At 41.9% G+C, this 21,069-nt stretch overlaps 1 protein-coding gene across 6 annotated transcripts in view; it reads right to left on the bottom strand.

Moving 5' to 3' along the window:
- Positions 1 to 21,069, bottom strand: part of DIP2C (disco interacting protein 2 homolog C) — a 305,520-nt gene that overhangs the window by 109,283 nt on the left and 175,168 nt on the right. For all 6 annotated transcript variants that reach the window (XM_052651231.1, XM_052651232.1, XM_052651235.1 and 3 more), the window contains 2 exons: positions 11,193 to 11,318; positions 8,107 to 8,316 (listed from right to left, as the gene is read on the bottom strand). In XM_052651231.1, coding sequence (XP_052507191.1) covers positions 8,107 to 8,316; positions 11,193 to 11,318 — 336 coding nt within the window. The remainder of the gene's footprint in view (positions 1 to 8,106; positions 8,317 to 11,192; positions 11,319 to 21,069) is intronic.

Below are 21,069 nucleotides of genomic sequence, written 5' to 3'. Positions count from 1 at the left end.
CTGCAGGATCATAAACCCAGCAGCTGGCTGCTGTCATGAAGCCAAGAACATTCTGCCACTGCAGTGACACACAGTGCCCTGATTCATTTGTAGAAAGATCAGGCCTCCAGGTATCTAACTCTGAGTTCAATACCTATTTTTTGGTAGTGTTTAAAAGACCTTTTTATATAAAAGATGCTCAAGAAACACTTATGGGTAAGATAAAACATAGTGTGGCTGAAGGTGCAGGTTCAAAGGTCTAAAGTGCACATCAGCCCCAGGCTTGAGACCTAGCAGGTCCAAATGAACCAGTAGCTGAAGACCAAGGATTCTCATCAGAGCAGGTTTACATCTTCTGAGCCAGATGACCCACCATTCCTCAGTTCAATTTCCCAAAACTCTTAAAATCAACATAAAAATGGCAGCCATCTTTCCAGCCATCTATCAGGTATCACCTCCTTTGTGACTGCCCCAGAGCTACTGTGACAGCTTTGCACCTGTTCCCTGACAGGTGGGACCTATTTCATCCACCCTGGTATGGCTTCTGTTCCCAGCAGCTGCCATGGGTTCCTGAAGACCCTGGAATCAAGGCACTAGGGAAGATGGGAGGGGAGCGTGTTTGGCCTTCTTCCAGGACAGTATATGCTGTCTCGGTGCCACTGGTACCAGAGGTCCATCTCACTCACTGCATTCCCCTCCCATTCGGGATGTTAGTCTGTTACTCATCCAACCCTGTGGACAGCTGTTTTAGCCATGACCGTTTCAGGGTACTAGCTGACCTTCCTGCTCAGCTCCACCATGGGATTCCATGCGTCCTTGAACTACCCCCTTCCCTATCTCCACTCTTGCAGGTGTCCAGCTCAGTCCGGCTCTTGTGTCCTACTCAGATGCTGAAGTTGCCCAACACCCAGCTCACATCGTTTGCACTCAGCGAACACTGGAGTGATAGTTCAAAGAATGAATGAACACAAGAATGAGTACACCAGAGCACTTACTTAATGACTGGAGATAACGTGCTTCTGTTTCTCACATTGCTAAAAAGCAACTTTCCTTAATTCTGACTAGGGACCTCAGGGGTCAGTGGTCAGAGAAGATACTTTCAGCCTGTTATTTTTAGTCCCCAAATAACTTCTAAAATAAGAAGAAAAAGGGGAAATCTGTTCTTCATGTGTAGAAAGCTAAGTACTCGTTGTCCACTAACTGATGGGCTAAGGAGAGCCATGTTAAGGAACCCAGCCTTCCATCTGTCAACAGGGCCCTCCCAAGTCTCCCCTGGTCAATACGACCTCTTCTGTCACTGAGCAGGAAGTGATGTAGGCCCTCAGACCACCCGTCCACCCAGCTGCCCTGGCTTCCTAAGACGACATGGGTGTGCCGTCCACATGGAAGCAGAAAACTGGGTTCCTCAGTGGAAACGTGGAGGTAATACCCGGTGAAAGGTGCCTGCAATGATGCTGAGGGAAGCAGGCAGAGCATCCAGCTTGTTGCTAGAGATGCTGCTTGGCTGCCCACTGTACCAACCTGTCTTCCATGTGCAGGTCACCAGAAGAGCAGGCCTTCCTCCTTGGTTTCCCCCAAAACATCCACCTCCCCAGTTTGACAGAAGCCCCAACAGGAGGGTTCTACTGCTGTGTCACCCATGTATCATACTGACACATGACAATGTAAGTGAAGATTTATCTCCTTACTCTTTAATAATCACTCAGGGAAAGAACAGTATGCCCTGGTTACCAGTGAGAGCGTGTGTGAAACACTGCTAATGGCAATTCACAGTTGGTTTTCAGATTTGCAGACTAAACCTGGAGATAGTTAGAAAGGGTTCAATATTCAAATATTTCTCTTAGCCAAAGCTTTGAGAGATTGACTTTAGCAGGATTACACAGGTTCTCAGACCTGGAACGACCTTCTTCCCACATTTATGCCACAAATATCCCATAAAAGTTTGACAGCTACTGTTAGACAAATCTCAGGATAGTCTAATATCAGAACAGAAACCTTTAACTTTTTGTTTTGTATTGGGATATAGCTGATTAACAAACAATGCTGTGATACTTTCAAGTGAACAGGGAAGGTTCAGCCATATGTATACATGTACCCAGTCTCCCCCAAACTCCCCTCCCATCCAGGCTGCCACATAACATTGAGCAGAGTTCCATGTGTTGTACGGTAGGTCTTTGTTGGTTATCCATTTTAAATATAGCAGTCAGAAGAGAAACCTTTAACTCCTGACAATAGCTTCTCGACTTTTACATCCACAAACTTAACTTCCTGCCAAAGGGCTCCAACCACCATAGACCTGCAGGACCACAGACGCAGCGAGCTGTGATGGGGACGCTGGAATTTTATCATTTATGCTAAGTTTAACTGTATTTCTGTGTGTTTTTAACCAGCAGGTCCAAGCTGGAACAAAAAAGCCAAGGGGAAGCAAGCCCCGGGCGTCTTGAGCAGGTGCTCCCACACCCGGCAGGTGGGGGTCTGGCCTCCCCTCCCTAGGCCTCGGTGTTCTCAGCAGTGGAGCCGCAGTGCTGATACTTGCTCCTCACTGAGGCTGAGGGCACAAGTGACATTGCCCCCACACATCCTGCAATGATGGTGACACTGCCATCCTTTTGCTTCAGCCCACAGGCTCAGCTTCTGCCATCTCTCCCCTTGTGTGGGGATCCTTTCCTCTCATGAGTTCCAGGAAAGAAATCTGTGAAACTCAAGTGCATAATGCGTAAATGTCTGTTACTACTTCCTGAGTCATACGTATTTGAACTTTGGGGAAAGACAGCATATTAAAAAGCAGAGACATTACTTTGCCAACAAAGGTCCGTCTAGTCAAAGTTATGGTTTTTCCACTGGTTACATATGGATGTGAGACTTGGGCTATAAAAGAAAGCTGAGCACTGAAGAATTGACACTTCTGAACTGTGGTGTTGGAGAAGACTCTTGAGAGTCCCATGGACTGCAAGGAGATCCAACCAGTCAATCCTAAAGGAAATAAGTCCTGAATATTCACTGAATGGGCTGATGCTGAAGCTGAAATTCCAATACTTTGGCCACCTGATGCAAAGAACTGACTCATTGGAAAAGACCCTGATGCTGGGAAAGATTGAAGGCACTAGGAGAAGGAGATGGCAGAGGATGAGGTGGTTGGATGGCATCACCGACTCAATGGGCACAAGTCTGAGGAAGCTCCGGGAGTTGGTGATGGACAAGGAAGCCTGGCGTGCTGCAGTCCACGGGGTCACAAAGAGTTGGACACAACTGAGCTAAACTGAACAGATGTCACTCTGCTTTATGCACCAAGGTATGAGCAGCAGGCCCCAGGTACTCCTGCAGCATGAAGCATGTCCTGGATGAAGGGTTAGGATAATTATGGGTCAAAGCCATGACTTTGATTCTAAGTATAAAATTCAAATAAATAAAATCAGTTTCAAGCTGCAAAAGCCCCAAAGCATTTTTGGAGAAAAGCAGCAGGAGCAGATCTGTGCCCTGACAACATCAACAGGGCAACAAGGACAGCATGAACAGGACAGACAGAGGTGAGAAGGGCTCCAATAATGAGACAAAAGGTGTGGTGCCTGGAGCCAGGGTACTGAGAGTAGTGATGGAGCAGAAGGAGGCCTGCATGGCACGTGGCAGTCGAATGCCCAGAACAAGGGGTCTGCTGGTCTGAGGACCGCAGGACCTCATTAGACAGCTTGATCTCAGGACACAGGCAGGGCTGAGGGGCAGGGTCAAGAGGCACTCTGAAATGTGGATGGGAGACAGAAGTACAGATTTGAAAGTTGTGAAAGAGCAGGTAGCCTTAAAGACTGTGGGAGTGGATGACATGGGCAAGAACACAAAGAGACAGGATGGGGAGAGGAGCCACCAGAGGAGAAGCAAGGGCAGAGGGGAAGGAGAACAGGGTGTGGTCCCAGCGGGCAAGGAGAGAAAAAGTAGTCATCGCAACCAGAGCTCCGGTTCCCAGAGGAGAAAAGTGAAGCCACAACAGAGGAGAGAGTTGAGTCAGCAGATGTGGGAGGAGCCGGGATCCAGAATGAGGACAAGATGAGCCTTGGAAAGAAGGAGCTTTCTTTCCCAGAAAAGGAATCACATCAAAAAAAAAAAAAAAGAACGGAGAAAGACAGGGAAATATCTGAACTGGAAAGGGATCAGTGGTTATAGAGATGTTCGACAAGAAGATAGACGAAGATCCATGGTGACATTCCCTTAATTTCAGTATCTGTAGATCTCAGCTTTATAATGAACTGATGAAGAAAATGTAGGATTAGAAGCCAAACCTAGGATAGGCCCTAACTAAAAATTCCCACAGTCATGTTGGCCAAAGAGATATACCTCTCAAGCCAGGCTTCTTTTAGTACAGAATCACCCACAGAGCCACAGAAACATGCAGTAATTGATGGAAGAGTCTCACAGGCCTTGTGTTACCTAATGCAAATTTTTCTTTTCCTGCTTATTTTTTCAATAGCATGGCTTAAAACTCTCTAAAACAAGAGCTGGCAAACTATGGCTCATGGGGCGGCCTGTCAGCTGTGTTTATAAATGAAGTCTTGCTGGTGCACAGCCATGCCTGCTGTTCACGCACGGCCTGTTGCTCTTGAGCCAGGGCACTGAGGAACAGCAGCAGGGACTATGTGGCCCACAAAGCCTGACACCCACTCTCTGGCCCTTTCCTGGAAAAACAGGTGGACACTGCCTCTGAATCAGGAAACTCCAGCTTCTGGGGACACCCTGGCCAGGAAGGGAGGCAAGAATGTTTCAGAGAAACCCTAGCCCCAGTGATGCAGGCTTTGCTAATACCACCATCCTTGGTGTGTAGTTAGTATTTCAAGATTGTAAATGTCTGAAAAGTATCAGTAAAGAGATTATGAAAGAACTGATACTATGGATGATTATACATAAATTATGGTTATTTATTACATTCAGCCCTCTGAGCAAATTCCCTAGAAAACCAGAATCTAGATCCTGAACAAATGCCAGGCTCCAGGCTAATTATGCATCAAGCACATGGAGGCACGTCTACCTGCTTAGCAGGATTGATGCAGGAAACCTGATGAGAATTTCCTTGCTGATACATACAGCAGCATTCATGCTGATAAACTCTATGATACTCTGGAAATGCAATTACTTCTATGAATATCTGGCTAATGACAATATACCCCCAACACGTGCAGATGAAACCTCTATGAGACAACATCTCAAATGCATCAGTCACAAAAGATGACACACACCTTACCTATACATCTGTAGCTCGTGAAGAAGTCTCTTTAATTTCCGGACTACACAAATTTTGATGCTGAATGTACAACAATGTTATCTTATTCTGCTTTGTTCTTATTTCTTAATCTAGAAATGTATTAATAGTTTCTCTTTACCTTCTCTATTTCCATGTAGTGAATTCCTATAATATTTTACTCCAGTGCCTTTTTATAAATATGCTTCTTGAAGTTTCAAGTGTTGCTTTAATTCTTCTGGTTACCCTAAATTATGCTCCTTGACTTTTGATCAAGTATTTTAGAGGTGCTAATCCTCTGCCAATTGTCTCAGGAACATGGCATCCACAAAGGTTCTGTAAAGACTTTCTGGTTTTCTCTCTTGACAACGTGGAGGCCCTGTTCTGTCTAGGTTGCAGAGGCCATTGCATGGTGCATCCATCTTCCTGAGTCACAAACGTGCACACCTCAGGCATTAGCATCTTGTGACAGGGATGCCTCGAGCCCTCATTGTCACTGCTCAAATGTGAATACCATCTAGCAGAGCCACAAGAAGACTCCCTGGATGAGGACCACGTCATCCACTAAGCCAGTCTGACGGGGTGAGTGGTGCCACTGTGCATCAGGATGGACATAAAGGATGCAGGATTTCCTTCTAAACAACAGTGCAGAAGTACCACTCGCTCGTCTGTCACTTGGTGGTCTCTAACCACTCATTTTCCCTCTGCCCACTGCCAGAGACATTTCCACAGACCCTGTCCAAGTGCCTCACCTCGAGGGTGCATTCCTCTTTGCACCCAAGGTGCCAAATGGTGCTTTATTTGACCCTACATTCCATAAAACACACACGTACACATTTCTTATTTTGCAGGCGTTTGATGGCCTCAACAAAAGGTCAAATGCTGTCAATTCTGAATTTTGACTTCTTTGGCTTTTGTCACAGGGATAAAAAAATCTTAATTCTCCTTTTCTTATTATTTTGCCACTGCTTTTTTTCAACAAAATTTGTTTTGCATTTAGAGAAAATTCCTAGATATTCTAGGAACTTATCTTTGTGCCAAATTAGAAATTAGTGAAATGTCACATACACAGAAGCTCTCTTTTAGTTACACTGAGACTTAAAACACATGAGTAATGCAACCTTTTATAGTCTGGGTAGGTTTAATTATCTGTGCTATAATTACCTCCAATATTCTGTGTGTAACTTCATAAAGTGAGAAACAAATGCAGGGAGTAATATGTCCAAAATTATGTATTTCTCTTGGTAAGATTGCTGATATTTCCTTAAAAGTGAACTGAATCAGGAAACACACATTCCCAAGGTCAGAGTGAGGGGCAGAGGTAGAAGGAGCTTCATGCCCCACCTGCGCATGTGGCTGCTGGATAAAGCACACTGACAGTGTCAAGGGACTGTCTCAGGTTCCTAAACACTCGGGAAAAACTTTTAGTGTTCAAAAATATCTAATGGTCACAAGTTTCTCTGATTTCAAATAGAGTTTCTCAGTACACAGTAACCAACATATGCTACCAAAAATGTTTTAAAGTCAAATTTAATAATGCCACTTTGCAGGTAAGCATTACTTTAAAAACTGTGAATAATTTTCCTATTTTCCCCTTTTTATTCACAATGGAAAGGTGGCAAAGGAAGGACAGATCATTCCTCTTCTTTCCACTAACAAACTAGAGCAGGCCAACAGTGACTGCTGAGGAAGCCAGCCCTCCCTGTGTCCCGCTGGGAGACAATCGGCCTCACTGCTGATTCTGGAAAGGCTGCGGCTTTTAACCTCAGCTACGTGCTGAGCAAGCGCCACTGGGGCCAAGTCCTAGAAGTCAGTGTAGAACTCCTCTGACTCTGTCATGGAGACAGTAATCTAGAAAAAAAAATACTGTGTGAATCTGAGAAGGTGGCAGAATATCGAATTCATTCATTTCACTTGCCTATTTTCTAAATGGGGATTTTTTGGATATGAGGCTAGATGCACCTGCCCTGTGCTCAGTGCTCAACCACCGCACTGGTGTCCCTGGACATGGCTGACCCTGCTCTACATCATTTGAATGGAGAACATACTGAACCATCTTGGCACCAAGGTCAAAGCAAGTGATTTATTTTTATGAATATTAATATTATTTCAGTATTTAAAAATCTCAATCCACAGCTGGAAATGGATGAGAACAGATCTGGAGCTCATACACCAGACGAATGTGGCACAGTGAGTGTCAGGTGAGGGTAGAGGCAGCGACACGTGACCCTCAGGTACTCCAGGTTCACGGAGCCCCACTGCTCATTCAATACACTCTTTTCCTCTAACAACTCTCACTTAATCTCCTTTTTTACGCAGTTTTCAAACACCTTGCCAATGCTTCCTAACTTTGTGCTTTTTTAAATACAAAGGATCCCACTTCTTGTAACCTAACATACATTCTGGGAACCACCCCAGAAATCTGAATGCCTACAGCAGAAAACTGCTATAGTGATGAAAGCTGCAGTGATGAAAGCCTCCCCTTTCCAAAGTAAGGGCAAACTCACTCTCAAGTGCCCAGTCATGCTTATTAGCATGATTAAAATGTTACTTAGGAGTGCATTATAGCATGAGGAGAAGAAAATGTGTAACCAGATATGGCTGCATGTTTCCCTAATGAACAAGAATGCACTCCTCTACGAGCAGAAAACTCCTCAATTATAGTTGTAGAAGACGTCTAGGATATAAAAAATAGAAAAAACCAAGGGTTTCACAGAACAGTAAAGCCAACGCAGCAAAGCAGCCCAGGAGCGGAAACAGGGCCTGACCTGTCCCTCGAGTGAGCTCTGAGGCCACGATGCACAGACAGGGAAAATGCAAACTAAACAGGGTAGGGACACTCAACAGCCACTCCAGTGCACGGACGGGGAGAACAGCGCAGCCAGCTGCCGCGGGGCACTCACCTATGTGCGTCTGAGCCAGGACGTCAGCCAGCCTGTGGGCGGCGCCGCTCCCCCCACTCTGGGTGGAAGACGACGAGGTGGTGGAGGTTGTGGAGCCGTGGATGGCCTGGCTGATCCAGTGCTCCATGTTGATGCTGCCCTGGCTGGACGTGGGGGTGCCCTGCGAGTCGCCTTGCACCGAGCCTTCGTCTTCTGAGCCAGAGGAGGTATCTGTGGGACAGAGGTGGTTAGCTGCGACTGGGGCAAGCAGCACTCCCAGGCCCAGGCCCTCTCCAAACACAGACCCACCTCACACACTAATTGGTAAATGACTTTTGAACACTCTTGAAAAGTCACAAGCTTTTCAGATGACAAATTATTTTTCAGTATAGTGAGGTCTTCACCCAAAGCACCTTACCTTACATATATATGCTGGAGTCTTCTTGACATTCCAAACTCAGACAAAGACATCCTCACCTGTCCTCCACTCAAGACGCTGGGGAATAACCAGATGTTTCTCTGTGCACTCAGACACCAAGCAAGAAGGCCATGGTGGCGTTTTCCAAGACACTAAACTTTAAAGTGTTCAAAGTGTGATGCTCTGTAGCCCTTCTTTATTCAAAGTATTTCTCTGAGCCATGTGCTATTTTAAGTTGTGTGTGAGTGTGGCAGGTTGTGAATAAAAAAATTTATAATCATAGTGTTGGCATTTATGATTGTACAAAACTATCTCAAGACTAAATGACAGTTTATAAGATGTATTATACAGTATACCTGAAAATGCTAACCAAACAATTAAAGGCACCAAAAATGACATTTCCAATAATGTTCTTTTATATTTTGCAAAGACACTTGTACAGGATTTGTTCTTCTGAAAGTTCTGTCTCTCATCATGAAAGACACAGTAACACCCCAGAGGATAGAGTCAACGTAAAGAAAAGCACACACACAAATAAATCACACGGCACTTTGTACTTCAGACTCAGTATTTCCCATAAAAAGTGGCTCAGAAAACTGTCCAACTCCCTGAATATTGTCTAGTTGCAAAGATTTGGTTAAAATATATTTGAAGTGGGTTTGTTATCCATGTAAGTCCATTCTGTTTGTTATACACATACAAAATTAAAATTTTCACATTCATATTTTGGCAAATTATAACCACAAACTAAACAAATAGGATTAAGTATACTAATTATGGTTGTGTCTGACTCTTTGCAACCCCATGGACTGTAGCCCACCAGGATCCTTTGTTCATGAATTCTCCAGGCAAGAATGAATACCGCAGTGAGTTGCCATTCCCTTCTCCAGGAGATCTTCCCGACTCAGGGACTGAACCCGGGTCTCCTGCATTGTAGGCAGATTCTTAGCCATCTGAGCCATCAGTGAATCCCATGCTGATTTAAAAACAGTTCAAATTACATGTTATGGCTCAGAATTAAGAAATGAAGGAATGTAAGGAAATCAGCAAAAAGGACTCCCTTTCCTATTAGAAAATTCTATTCTTAAGAACATTTCTTGTATTATCTTTTAAGAAAACACAAAACAACTAAGTTTTATATTTAAATTTTGTCTTACAAAGTTCAGAACTTTCACTTTTGAAGGCATGAGAAGTTGAAGAGTGGTCTGAATTAGTACCGGACATATCTGATCACACCCCTAAGTTGAAGTATGTGCTTCTGTTACCCTCACTGCTTGCAAACACTCAGGACTAAACTTTACAAGACTCCAAAAAGTGCTTTATATATTCAACTATTCTTATTCCACCTTAAATTTCTCTTGTGAACAAAGGGGTGTGCCAGGTAACTTAGGTCTGCAGAAAAGACAGAGTGGTAACCACGCCATGAATAATGCTGGAACAAGAAACGCATACACACATACATACAAAATCAAGTAAATTAGGCTTGTGCTTCTAACAGATACCTGGATGTTTAATTTTGTGCTTCACTTCAGTTTTGAAGATAATAACATGTGCGTGCCTATGTGAGTGCTAAGTCGCTTCAACCGTGACCGACTCTTTGCAACCCTATGGACTGTAGCTCTCCAGGCTCCTCTGTTCATGGGATTCGCCACAAGAACACTGGAGTAGGTTGCCATGCCCTCCTCCAGGGGATCTTCCCAACACAGGGATTGAACCCATGTCTCTTGTGTCTCCTGCATTGGCAGGCGGGTTCTTTACCACTAGCACCACATGATATAGATTATAATTATTTGTACAGAGTTAAGTAGAGAAATAAGGTAGTTACATAAAATTCAAGATTAAACAAAAGCAGAAATATAAATGGGATATTACCTTCAACCATGTACATCAGGGGTGGACAGACCTGTGGACCAAACTCTCTGCCTATTTTCATGACAAAGTTTTATTGGCACAGAGCTACATCTCTCACTGATATGCTGCCCTTGGCAGCTTTAGTAACTCGATGGCAAAGCAAGCAACTGTGATACCCAAAACTACTATCTGCACTTTACAGCAAAAACTGATGTCACCAGATTTAAGTAACTGCCTGAAAGTGAAAGTCACTCAGTCGTGTCTGACTCTGCGACCCCATGGACTAGACAATCCATGGAATTCTCCAGGCCAGAATACTGGAGTGGGTAGCCTTTTCCTTCTCCAGGGGATCCTCCCAACCCAGGGCTCGAACCAGCATCTCCTGCATTGCATGCAGATTCTTTACCAACTGAGCTACCAGGGAAGTAACTGCCTAAATTTTTCAATTCATTCAATTTCTTGACAGAACATTACAACCTACTGATAGCTTGAAGACTTGAGAATATGCATACACCAGTCTAAGCAGAGAAGAAATCCAACTTCTCTTGCTGTGTGAAGAATTAAATTTTATACAACTTTAACAAAAGTCTGTATCATATTTATGAGTCTAAAATCTTAAAATGCATATTTATATAGACATTACAATGCATACATAATCATGCCAATTTTCCTTCCAAGTTTAATTTAGAGCATATACACTGTTTCTGGACTTCTGATTCTCAAAAACCTGAATTACAGCACCATGATTTTGAAAGCTAAAGAGACTGCAGTTGCTGGCACTAACCTAATTCTAAGGCATGCTCATCCCTCTCTGAAGCCAACAGGGCCTGCTGCTCACCTGGGGGTGTGTAGGCGTCCATCGAGGTCTGCACAACCAAGGACCTGCGTTTGGAAGGCATAGGCACTGCCATCTTCCTTTCTTTGTGTTTAGCGAGCGCAGCCTGGACAGCTTCTGTATGGACGTCTGAAACAAAGCGGGAGCTCAATCACTCCATTGTTTGGTGACGGCCCCAAGGCCCCAAGGCCCCAAGCTTCTCTGCCTTGTTTCTGTTCCTGTGACAGAGTCTATCTTCCTACAGACACTGTCACAAATGGAAGAGTGGGGAAGGAAGGAAAGTAAATATATGCCTGACAGTTTGAAAGCTCCAGGAAAAAGGCATTCAAATTCATTTGCAGACTTTTAACTATTCATTTTATTGCTCTGGAATCTGTATAATCAGATACTAGATATAAATCTCTGTGGTGTTTTTTTTTTTCTTTAGTCCTTGATCTTCAAATATTTCTTCATGGGTCACATTTTCCAGCTTCATAATTCATTTCCATGTCTGTTAAGGGAAGTATGTACACCTTATAGGCTGTACAGTAATGATTTTAGCTAACAGTTTAAACATCAGTTATGGGGCAGTCCTTATATTGGGTAATCTTTGCATATTAACCCATTGCATTAACTCCACCCATCTTTTTTAAGGTAGTGGCCTCAGGACTGGGTGTGGAGAATCAGTTGGACAAGGTACTACCTGTCATGTAGGTCACTTTCTAAAGGGCCAAAGACAGACAAGAGACTATCATATGGGATAGGAATGGAAATCAGATAAAAAGGCTGAATGGCTACTTAATTGTGAAGCCAGGGAAGAGATCTCTTACTGGGAAATCTGAATAGTAAGATGAGAAACTCCGAGACAGGGAAAAATTAACTCAAAGGCCCTGCACTGTGCAGGAGGGTGGTGCCAGCAAGACACATATGGCACCAGCCAAGGGACCCACCAGGATGAGGGCTTGGCAGGAGTGGTTCTAAGTCTGACAGGGAAGCATGGGCTTGAGGAGTAAGAGAGGATGAGGGATCATCCTGGCTGCTGGGAAGGAGCCATCTAGAGAATGAGAGAGGAGCCAGGAAAGCGGCCAGAAGGCAGCAGTCAGGGAGTATGACTACACTCACCAACTTCCACACGTTCTATGGAGGAGGCTCTTGTTATTCCCATTTCACAAACAAGAAAGCAAAGGTGTAAAGCCCTCCCAGTGTAACTTGTCAGTGGCAATGACTAGGTATGAACCAGGTGTGAGCACCTCCAGGGCTCACATCTTCACCACTAACCAACCACACTGTTCTGTAACTGCTCCTAAGAAACCCCACCGTGTTAACATTTGAGAGTCAGGTCAAACACAGACCAGCCCTCAGGCCAGATGCAGCCTGCATTCTCCTGGTAATAATGTTTCAGTGGAAAAGCGAGGCATCATTTCTGTGTGTGTCATCTATGGCTGCTTCCATACTGTAAAGCAGGGCTGAGCAGTTGTGACGGAGACCATAATGGCCTAGAAAGCTATTAATATTTGCTATCTGGCCCTTTACAGAAAATATTTGCCAATAATTGTTCTAGACCACATCACATATCAAACACAATGACTTTATTATTTTTTGTTCAGACTGTGTGTGCACTGCTCTTCTCTCCTCATCTAAATTCAAAGTACTTTAAGACAAAAACCCAGTTTCTGGTCTCTCTTAAAACTCCTAGATTGAAAACTGGTGACTGAATGACTTGAATTTACATTACTGAACAAAACTAAAGAGCTCATTAATGAGAACACTGGTTCTCCATACATCAAACACTTTGCTTTATATATTTCTCCTTCTTAAGTTTTTGGATGTAATTTCAAATTTACAGAAAATAATCTGCAAGGATAGTACAGAGAACTCTGGTATAACTTTTACACAAACTCACCATTTATATTTGACCCCATTGCTTTCTTTACATGAGTTTTTTCCCTAATTATGTGAAAATAAACTGCAGCTACCATATTTTTCTATACCTAAATATTTCAACATATTTCCTATAAACAAAGATATTCTCTTACATAATGTGAATTTTCAAAATTGGGAAATGTAACAATGATAGCCTTTGTGTGTGTGCTAAGTTGCTTCAGTTGTGTCTGACTCTCTGCAACCCTATGGACTGCAGCCTGCCAGGCTCCTCTGTCCATGAGACACTCCAGGCAGGAATACTGGAGTGGGTTGATGTGCCCTCCTCCAAGGGCTCTTCCAGCAAACAAACCTATGTCTCTTACACCTACCTGCATTGACAGGTGGGTTCTTTACCACTAGTGCCACCCAGGAAATCCAATGATACACTACCATCATCTAATTCAAACTGCAAGTTCAAATGGTACCAACTGTCCCAGTAACTTCCTTTGCAGTTATTCTGTCTTTCTAGTCTGTGATTCAATCCAGGACCATGGGTGCACATATTTATTAGATTTTCTTTGCCCTTGTAGATTTGGACCAGTTTCCCAGCTTCTGCATTCCATGAAACTGGCCATTTTAAAGGATCAGTCAATTCAGTCACTCAGTTGTGTCTGACTCTTTGCAACACCATGGACTGCAGTATACCAGGCTTCCTTGTCCATCACCGACTCCCGGAGCTTGCTCAAACTCATGTCCATTGAGTCAGTAATGCCATCCAACCATCTCATCCTCTGTCAGCCCCTTCTCTTCCTGCCTTTAACCTTTGCCAGCATGGGAGTCTTTTCCACTGAGTCAATTCTTCGCATTAGGTGGCCAAAGTATTGGAGTTTGAGCTTCAACATCAGTCCTTCCAATGAATATTCAGGACTGATTTCTTTTAGGACTTTAAAGGATACAGGCCAGTTATTTTGTAGATTGTCTTCAGCCTGGGTTTTCTGGTATTTCCTCATGACTAGATGCAGACCATGCATTTTAGTGGGGACTTCACATAAGTCTGTCCTCTACTGATGGAGGTAACTTTGGTCCTTAGTTAAGGTGCTGCTATGAACAGAGGGGTGCATGTAGCCTTTTAAATTATAGTTTAATGATCTTTATTTCTAATTTCAAATTCCAATTGTTTATTAGCTGGTATGTAAGTGGCTTTTTTTTATATTAACCTTATATTCTACAACCTTGCTATAATCACTTACGAGTTTTCGATTTTTTCCTTGATTCTTTAGGGCTTTCTACATAAACAATCACATCACTCCAAACATGTATACTTCTAATTTCCTTTACTTAACCTATTGCATTAGCTAAGACTTTCAGTATGATGTTGAAAAGTAATGATGATGGGACATTTTTACCACGTTGTTGATTTTAGTGGGAAGTCTCACCACTAAATATTAACTGTATTTTTTTTCATATTCTTCATCAAATTGAGGATGTTCTCCCCTACTCCTAGATTGTCAAGAATTTTTGTCATAAAGGGGTACTGGATTTTGTGAAATGCTTTCTCTGCATGTATTGACAGGTCTTTTTTTTCTTTAGCCTGTTGATACTATAGATTACATTAACTGATTTTCCACTGTTAACCCAGCTTTGTATACCTGGAATAAATCCCACTTGGTTGTGTTGTGTAAGGTTTCTGTTTTTGGATTTGATTGGCTAATATTTTGTTGAGGAATTTTGCACCTATGTTCATGAGAGATACTAGTCTGTAGATTTCCTTTCTTGTAATATCTTGGTTTAGTTTTTGTATTAGGTTAATGCTTGCCACATAGAATAAATTAGGAAGTAGCCCCTCTGCTTTTATCTGCACAAAGAGAATACAGGAAAATTTCTGACAGACTCAGCAGTGAACCTATCTGGGCCTGGTGCTTTGGAAGGCTATAATCGTTTCAGTGTTGTTAACAGACATAGGCCTATTTAGATGGCCTCTTTCTTCTTGGGTGAGTTTTGGCAGATTGTGTCTTTCAAGGAATGGGTCATTTTCATGTAGGTTTTTGTATTTGTATTCACAGAGTTGTTTGTAATATCCCCTTAATATTCTTTTATTGTCTATGGGATTAATAGTAATGTTAATCTTTTCATTTCTGATTTAGTAACTTGTGTGTTTTCTATTTTTTTCTTAACCTGCCTAGAGTATCAGTTTTAATGCTCTTTTAAAAAAATAGGATTTAGGCTTGATTTTCCCTATTGCTTTGTTTTCAATTTCATTGTTTCTCATTTTATTTATTTTCCTCTTTTAATTTACTTTCCCTACTTTTCCTGGCTTCTTAATGCATCTTGAAGCTTTTCAACTATACCATTCAATGCTGTACGTCTTCCTCTAAGCAATGCTTTTGTTACATCCCACAAATTTTGATCCTCTGTATTTTCATTTTCTCTTCAATTCAAAATATTTTAAAACTTCTTAGACTTCTTCTTTGACCCAAATGTTATTTAGCAGTGTGCAGTTTAACCTCAAAGTATGTGGGGATTTCCCAGTTATATTACTGATTTCCAGTTTAATTCCATTGTGGTCTGAGAGTATACTTTGATTTCTACCACTTTCAGTATTATAAGGTGTTTTAAGGCCCAGAATATAGTCTCTCTTGGGGTATCCAGCATGAAAACGTGTATTCTGTTACTATTGGATGTCAATTAAATCCAGTTGACTGATGCCCTTACTGACTTTCTGCCTGCTGGATCTGTCAGTTATCAATACAGAGATGTTAAAGTCTTTGTCCATTTATTCTTGTTTTACTGGTTCTTATCTCACATGTTTTTTCATATTTTGTTGTTGGGCATGTACACATTAAGGATTATGACCCCTTTACAATTATGCAATGCTCTTTTCTCTGATAATTTTCCTTGCTCTGAAGTCTGCTCTACGTGAAATTAATATAGTTACTCATGCTTCTGGATTAGTGTCTGCACTGTATCTTTCTACATCTGTGTCTTTCTATTTCAAGTGGATTTCTCAAATAGACAATATAAGTGGGTTCTGCTTCTTACCCACTCTTGACAGTCTCCACCTTCTATCTGGTGTACTTAGACCACTTACTAACAAAGTTATTATTGATATACTTGGATTACTATTTACCATGTTTGTTACTGTTTTCTGTTTGTTGCATTTGTTCTTTATTTGTCTTCTACTCTTTTCCTGCCTTTTCTAGCTTTAACTAAGTATTTTATAAGATCCCATTCTTCTTCTCTTCTGGCCTATCAATTATGCTTCATGTTTAAACTGCTTTCAGTGGTTGCCCTTGAGTTTATAATATATATTTCACAATTAATCTGAGTTCACTTTCAAATAACACTGTAACTCTAGGGTGGTATGAATACCTTACAACAGAGTATTTCTAGTTCCTCTCTCCTGTAACATTGTTTTCATTCATTCACTAATTAATATGCTGCTGCTGCTGCTAAGTCGCTTCAGTCATGTCCGAATTAATATGCTATCATCACCCAAATGTTTATCTGTAAGATCAATTGTGTGTGTTAGTCACTTCAGTTGTGTCTGACTCATTGCAATCCTATGGACCACAGACCACCAGGCTCCTCTGTCCATGGATTCTCCAGGCAAGAATACTGGAGAAGGTTGCCATGCCCTTCTCCAGGAGATCTTCCCGACCCAGGGATTGAACTCACATCTCTTAAGACTCCAGCACTGGCAGGAGGGTTCTTTACCATTAAGAATAAGAAAAACTAAGGATTTTATCTTCATCTATTCCTTCTCTAGCATTCTTCCTTTCTTTATGCAGACCTGAGTTTCTGACCTATCCACCTTTAGTCTATCAATGAGTTAATTCTTCATTTCTGCTACAGTGTTTCTGAATTCTAGCAATGTGTCTAGTCTTTCAGAGTTTCCATTATCCACGCCCAATTCTGGGGTCAGCAGTTTGCCTGACGACCTCAGTTCTTTAATGCCTCAAAGAAGGGTTGCTGGCAGGTCAAGAAATAACAGTTAGAACTTGACATGGAACAACAGACTGGTTCCAAATCGGGAAAAATGTATTGTCATCCTGCTTATTTAACTTATATGCAGAGTACATCAGGACAAATGCCAGGCTGGATGAAACACAAGCTGGAATCAAGATTTCTGGGAGAAATATCAATAACCTCAGATTCGCAGATGACACCACCCTTATGGCAGAAAGTGAAGAAGAACTAAAGAACCTCTTGATGAAAGTGAAAGAGGACAGTGAAAAAGTTGGCTTAAAACTCAACACTCAGAAAACTAAGATCATGGCATCCGGTCCCATCATTTCATGGCAAATAGATGGGGTAGCACTGGAAACAGTGAGACTTTATTTTCTTGGGCTCCAAAATCACTGCAGATGGTGACTGCAGCCATGAAATTAAAAGATGCTTGCTCCTTGGAAGAAAAGCTATGACCAATCTAGACAGCATATTAAAAAGCAGAGACACTACTTTACCAACAAAGGTCCGTCTAGTCAAAGCTATGGCTTTCCCAGTAGTCATGTATGGATGTGAGAGTTGGACTATAAAGAGCAGAAGAATGGATGCTTTTGAACTGTGATGTTGGAGAAGACTCTTGACAGTCCCTTGGACTGCAAGGAGATCCAACCAGTTAACCCTAAAGGAAATCAGTCCTGAATATTTGCTGGAAGGACTGATGCTGAAGTTGAAACTCAAATACTTCGGCCACCTGATGTGAAGAACAGGCTCATGGGAAAAGCCCCTGATGTTGGGAAAGACTGAAGGCAGGAGAAGGAGGGGATGACGAGGATGAGATAGTTGGATGGTATCACTGACTAGATGGACATGAGTTTGAGCAAGCTCTGGGAGTTGGTGATGAACAGGCAGGCCTGGTGTGCTGCAGTCCACAGGGTCTCAAAGAGTCAGACACGACTGAGGGACTGCACTGAACTGAAGCCTTTTCTTGTGTAAGGATGTGTATGAGGATTTCTGTGCTTCCACCACATGCCCAAGTGGAAACCAAATCTGCATCCTCTATTCCAATTTTTTTCTCATTTCTTCTTTTTGTAAACTCATTCAGTTTCTCTTTTCTGGCTTCTTAAGTTATATCCTTAATTTCCAGGATCTTTTCCTACCCAATGTAAGTATTTTTTGGTAACTACTGTATCAATGTCTAAGTACTGTTTTGGTGTATTCCATAAATTGATTAATCACTTTTTTTTTTTTTACCTGAAATACAAATCCTCTTAACACGTCCCTGCTTCAACCAGAAACCTACCTCAACCCAACTACCTATACATATTTCTGAAATCCAACTCTGTGTTTTTTTTCTGTTAAATGACTAGGCATTAATATCAAGCTTTATTAGTTTTCGACAAGCAGACCTTTAAAAACTGTCTTCAGCTACATCTTCTGCCTTCTCCTCCATATTTACACAACCTTCGGCACAACCTAGCACAGCACTATGAAAGACAACTTTCTGTTGTGGTGGTGATTTTCCATATCTGCACTGCCCAGTATAGTAGTCACTTATCTTAAAACGTGGCTAGTAAAAAAAAGCACAGAAACAGAATTTCAAATCTTATTTAATTTCATTAATTTAAATATAAAATTTCTCTTGTGCATACTGACCATCATGCTGGATGATTCAGCTTTACAGAGACAGCTTGTAACGCTGTCTAGGAATGCTAAGTGGAGTATGCAGTCTGATTTAAGCCTTTTAAGTAAGAAAATGTTATTTTTTGATTTATACCCCAAAATTGATGAAAAACTTTAAAGTTTTACTTATAGGATTAATGCTTTGATATTTACTGAATTAGAAAGGAAACTGAAAAACTTTTAAAAATACATGACTTCATAATCACGGATTCTACTGGCTATAAGAATGATAACATCATCATGTCACGCAGCCTCTGGAAAAACCCACTGTACATTCACAAAAGAACGAGACTAAAAGAGGCAAGTAATGTGTTAGCATTATCCTGGAAATGGCTTGTCCTCACAGACCTTCCTGAAAGGGTCTTGAATCACCCCCACAGCTCCCTGGCCTCTGAGCTCTTCCTCCTGGAGGAAGACAGCACTCCATGACATTCGAGCTGGAATGAGCACAAAAGGTAGATGTTTTCTAGGTACCTGGTAAATGCCTATTTATTCATTCACTTTCCAAATCAAATTTTAGTTCCCAAAGGAAATTATTTAAAAAGAGAGGTACACATTACTCTATAAAGAATTCCAGTAGGAGTTCATTACCATGTAAGGCAATGGGTTTAGAAATGAAAATATATAGCCAAGAGATATTAAGTCTGTGGCTATATGGTTGACCACATTGACTGTTAATTAGGTCAACTGTCTAAAGGATAACAGAATTACCTCTTGGCTGATAAATTTGGTCATTGAAACAACTAAAGTAACTCTACTGCTGGTGGTCAAAGAATTTCAGAAAGCAAAATATTCTGAGAGTCACAAAACCTTTTCTCTTAAATGTCCTTTATCTTCTGTGCTGGTACAGGAGAAAATAAAATCCTGAAACATGTACCCTCAAAACAGATTAAAACAAGCTTCTAAGATTTTATACCACTTTAAAAAAACAATATATGAGCATAAACTCTAAAAGAAAGTCACTTAGCATTGAAATGCCTAAATTAAGAAAACTAATTAGAGTATTTTAAAACCAGGAAACAGCAGATAATGACATAGCAAAGGAGACTATCAAATGAGCCCAGGGATGCCCCAAAGGCCCTCCTTAGCTTTCCTCTAGAGTGGATGTCATCCCATATGATGGTGGCACTGAGTCAGTTAAAGAAAATGAGAACCCAGCTGAGCTTTCAAAACCACATGGAAAGATCCTCTGCATATGTCTGCTCCTTAAAACTAAGCAGTCATTATTTATTCAAAATTAAGAGTGTAAATTAAAAACAAATTTTTTAACTATATATGGAATAATATTTTTCACATCTTACATGATAATTGAAGGAATACCTGGACTATTTTTCATGTATTCTCTACACAGTAGGTAAATAGCTGGAGCAAATTCCACCACCTTTAACCTACAGATGGGAAACTGAATTCTGGAATGGCAGACCCAGAGAGGATCATCTATACAGCTGTACAACCTAGACATCTCAGGGTCACCAAAACCCCCTGTCTCACACACCCCTACCTTAACTCACCACATCTCATGTCTCACTGGCACTGATTCATATCCTGTACAAATACCCCAGGTGTCCAGGGGCTTCCAGATCCTCCCTTCTAACTCATACTCCACAGTGCTACCAAAGTCATCTGCAAACCCCAACCTGCTCCAATTGTGACTCGCTTAAAACCTTTGAATGGAACCCTATCATCTTCAGGATAAAGTCCAAGTGCCAAAAGATATGGATGAGAGTGAGCACTTGTCTACTGTCTGTCTATGCACATGCCTATACATATGTCTGTGTATGTGTAATGTGGGTCTCTACCTGCATGTCTCCCATATATGTGACTATGTACATGTATCTACATGTGTGTGCATGATATATAAAATGCACAACACAATCATGACAAGGGAGTAAATCTTAAGCATTCCACAGCAAGTTGACAACACATATGTATGTGCTACCCTTCTAATTAATCTGAAAGGGGCCTCTGAGATGCCTGAATAACGTAAGACAAGCTCTTGGTATGTGTGAGGATAAAACTACCTGTGAAAACACAGAACGTAAACTTGGTTACAAACCCGTCTTCATTCCACCCCCACACACTGTCCCAGGCATCAGGCCTGAGACAGCCAAGAAGGCAGAAGGCGCAGCAGTGAAGCTGCACTGGCCTTCTTCCTAGTTTCTCCAGTCCATTCTTCTTGCTTCTGCACATAAAGATTCCCGACGCCATAAAGTCTGTCTTATGCCATCTTCCCATCTAGAAAGGAGAGCTGGGCCAGGAAGTCAAGCACGCAGCTCCTGAGCTTGGTGGGAAGGGTGGCGGCTTATCCTTCAAGTCCCCAGTAAGGGAAAGACTCACAACACTGAGAGGGTCACAGGGTTGATCCACCTGCCTCCATGTGAAGTGTCTGAGCTACTTCACTTTTTGCAGTCTC

Source organism: Budorcas taxicolor, chromosome 13 (genome assembly GCF_023091745.1).
Source record: "Budorcas taxicolor isolate Tak-1 chromosome 13, Takin1.1, whole genome shotgun sequence".
Classification (NCBI taxonomy): Eukaryota; Metazoa; Chordata; class Mammalia; order Artiodactyla; family Bovidae; genus Budorcas; species Budorcas taxicolor.
This window is presented reverse-complemented; position numbering and strand designations above follow the sequence as displayed.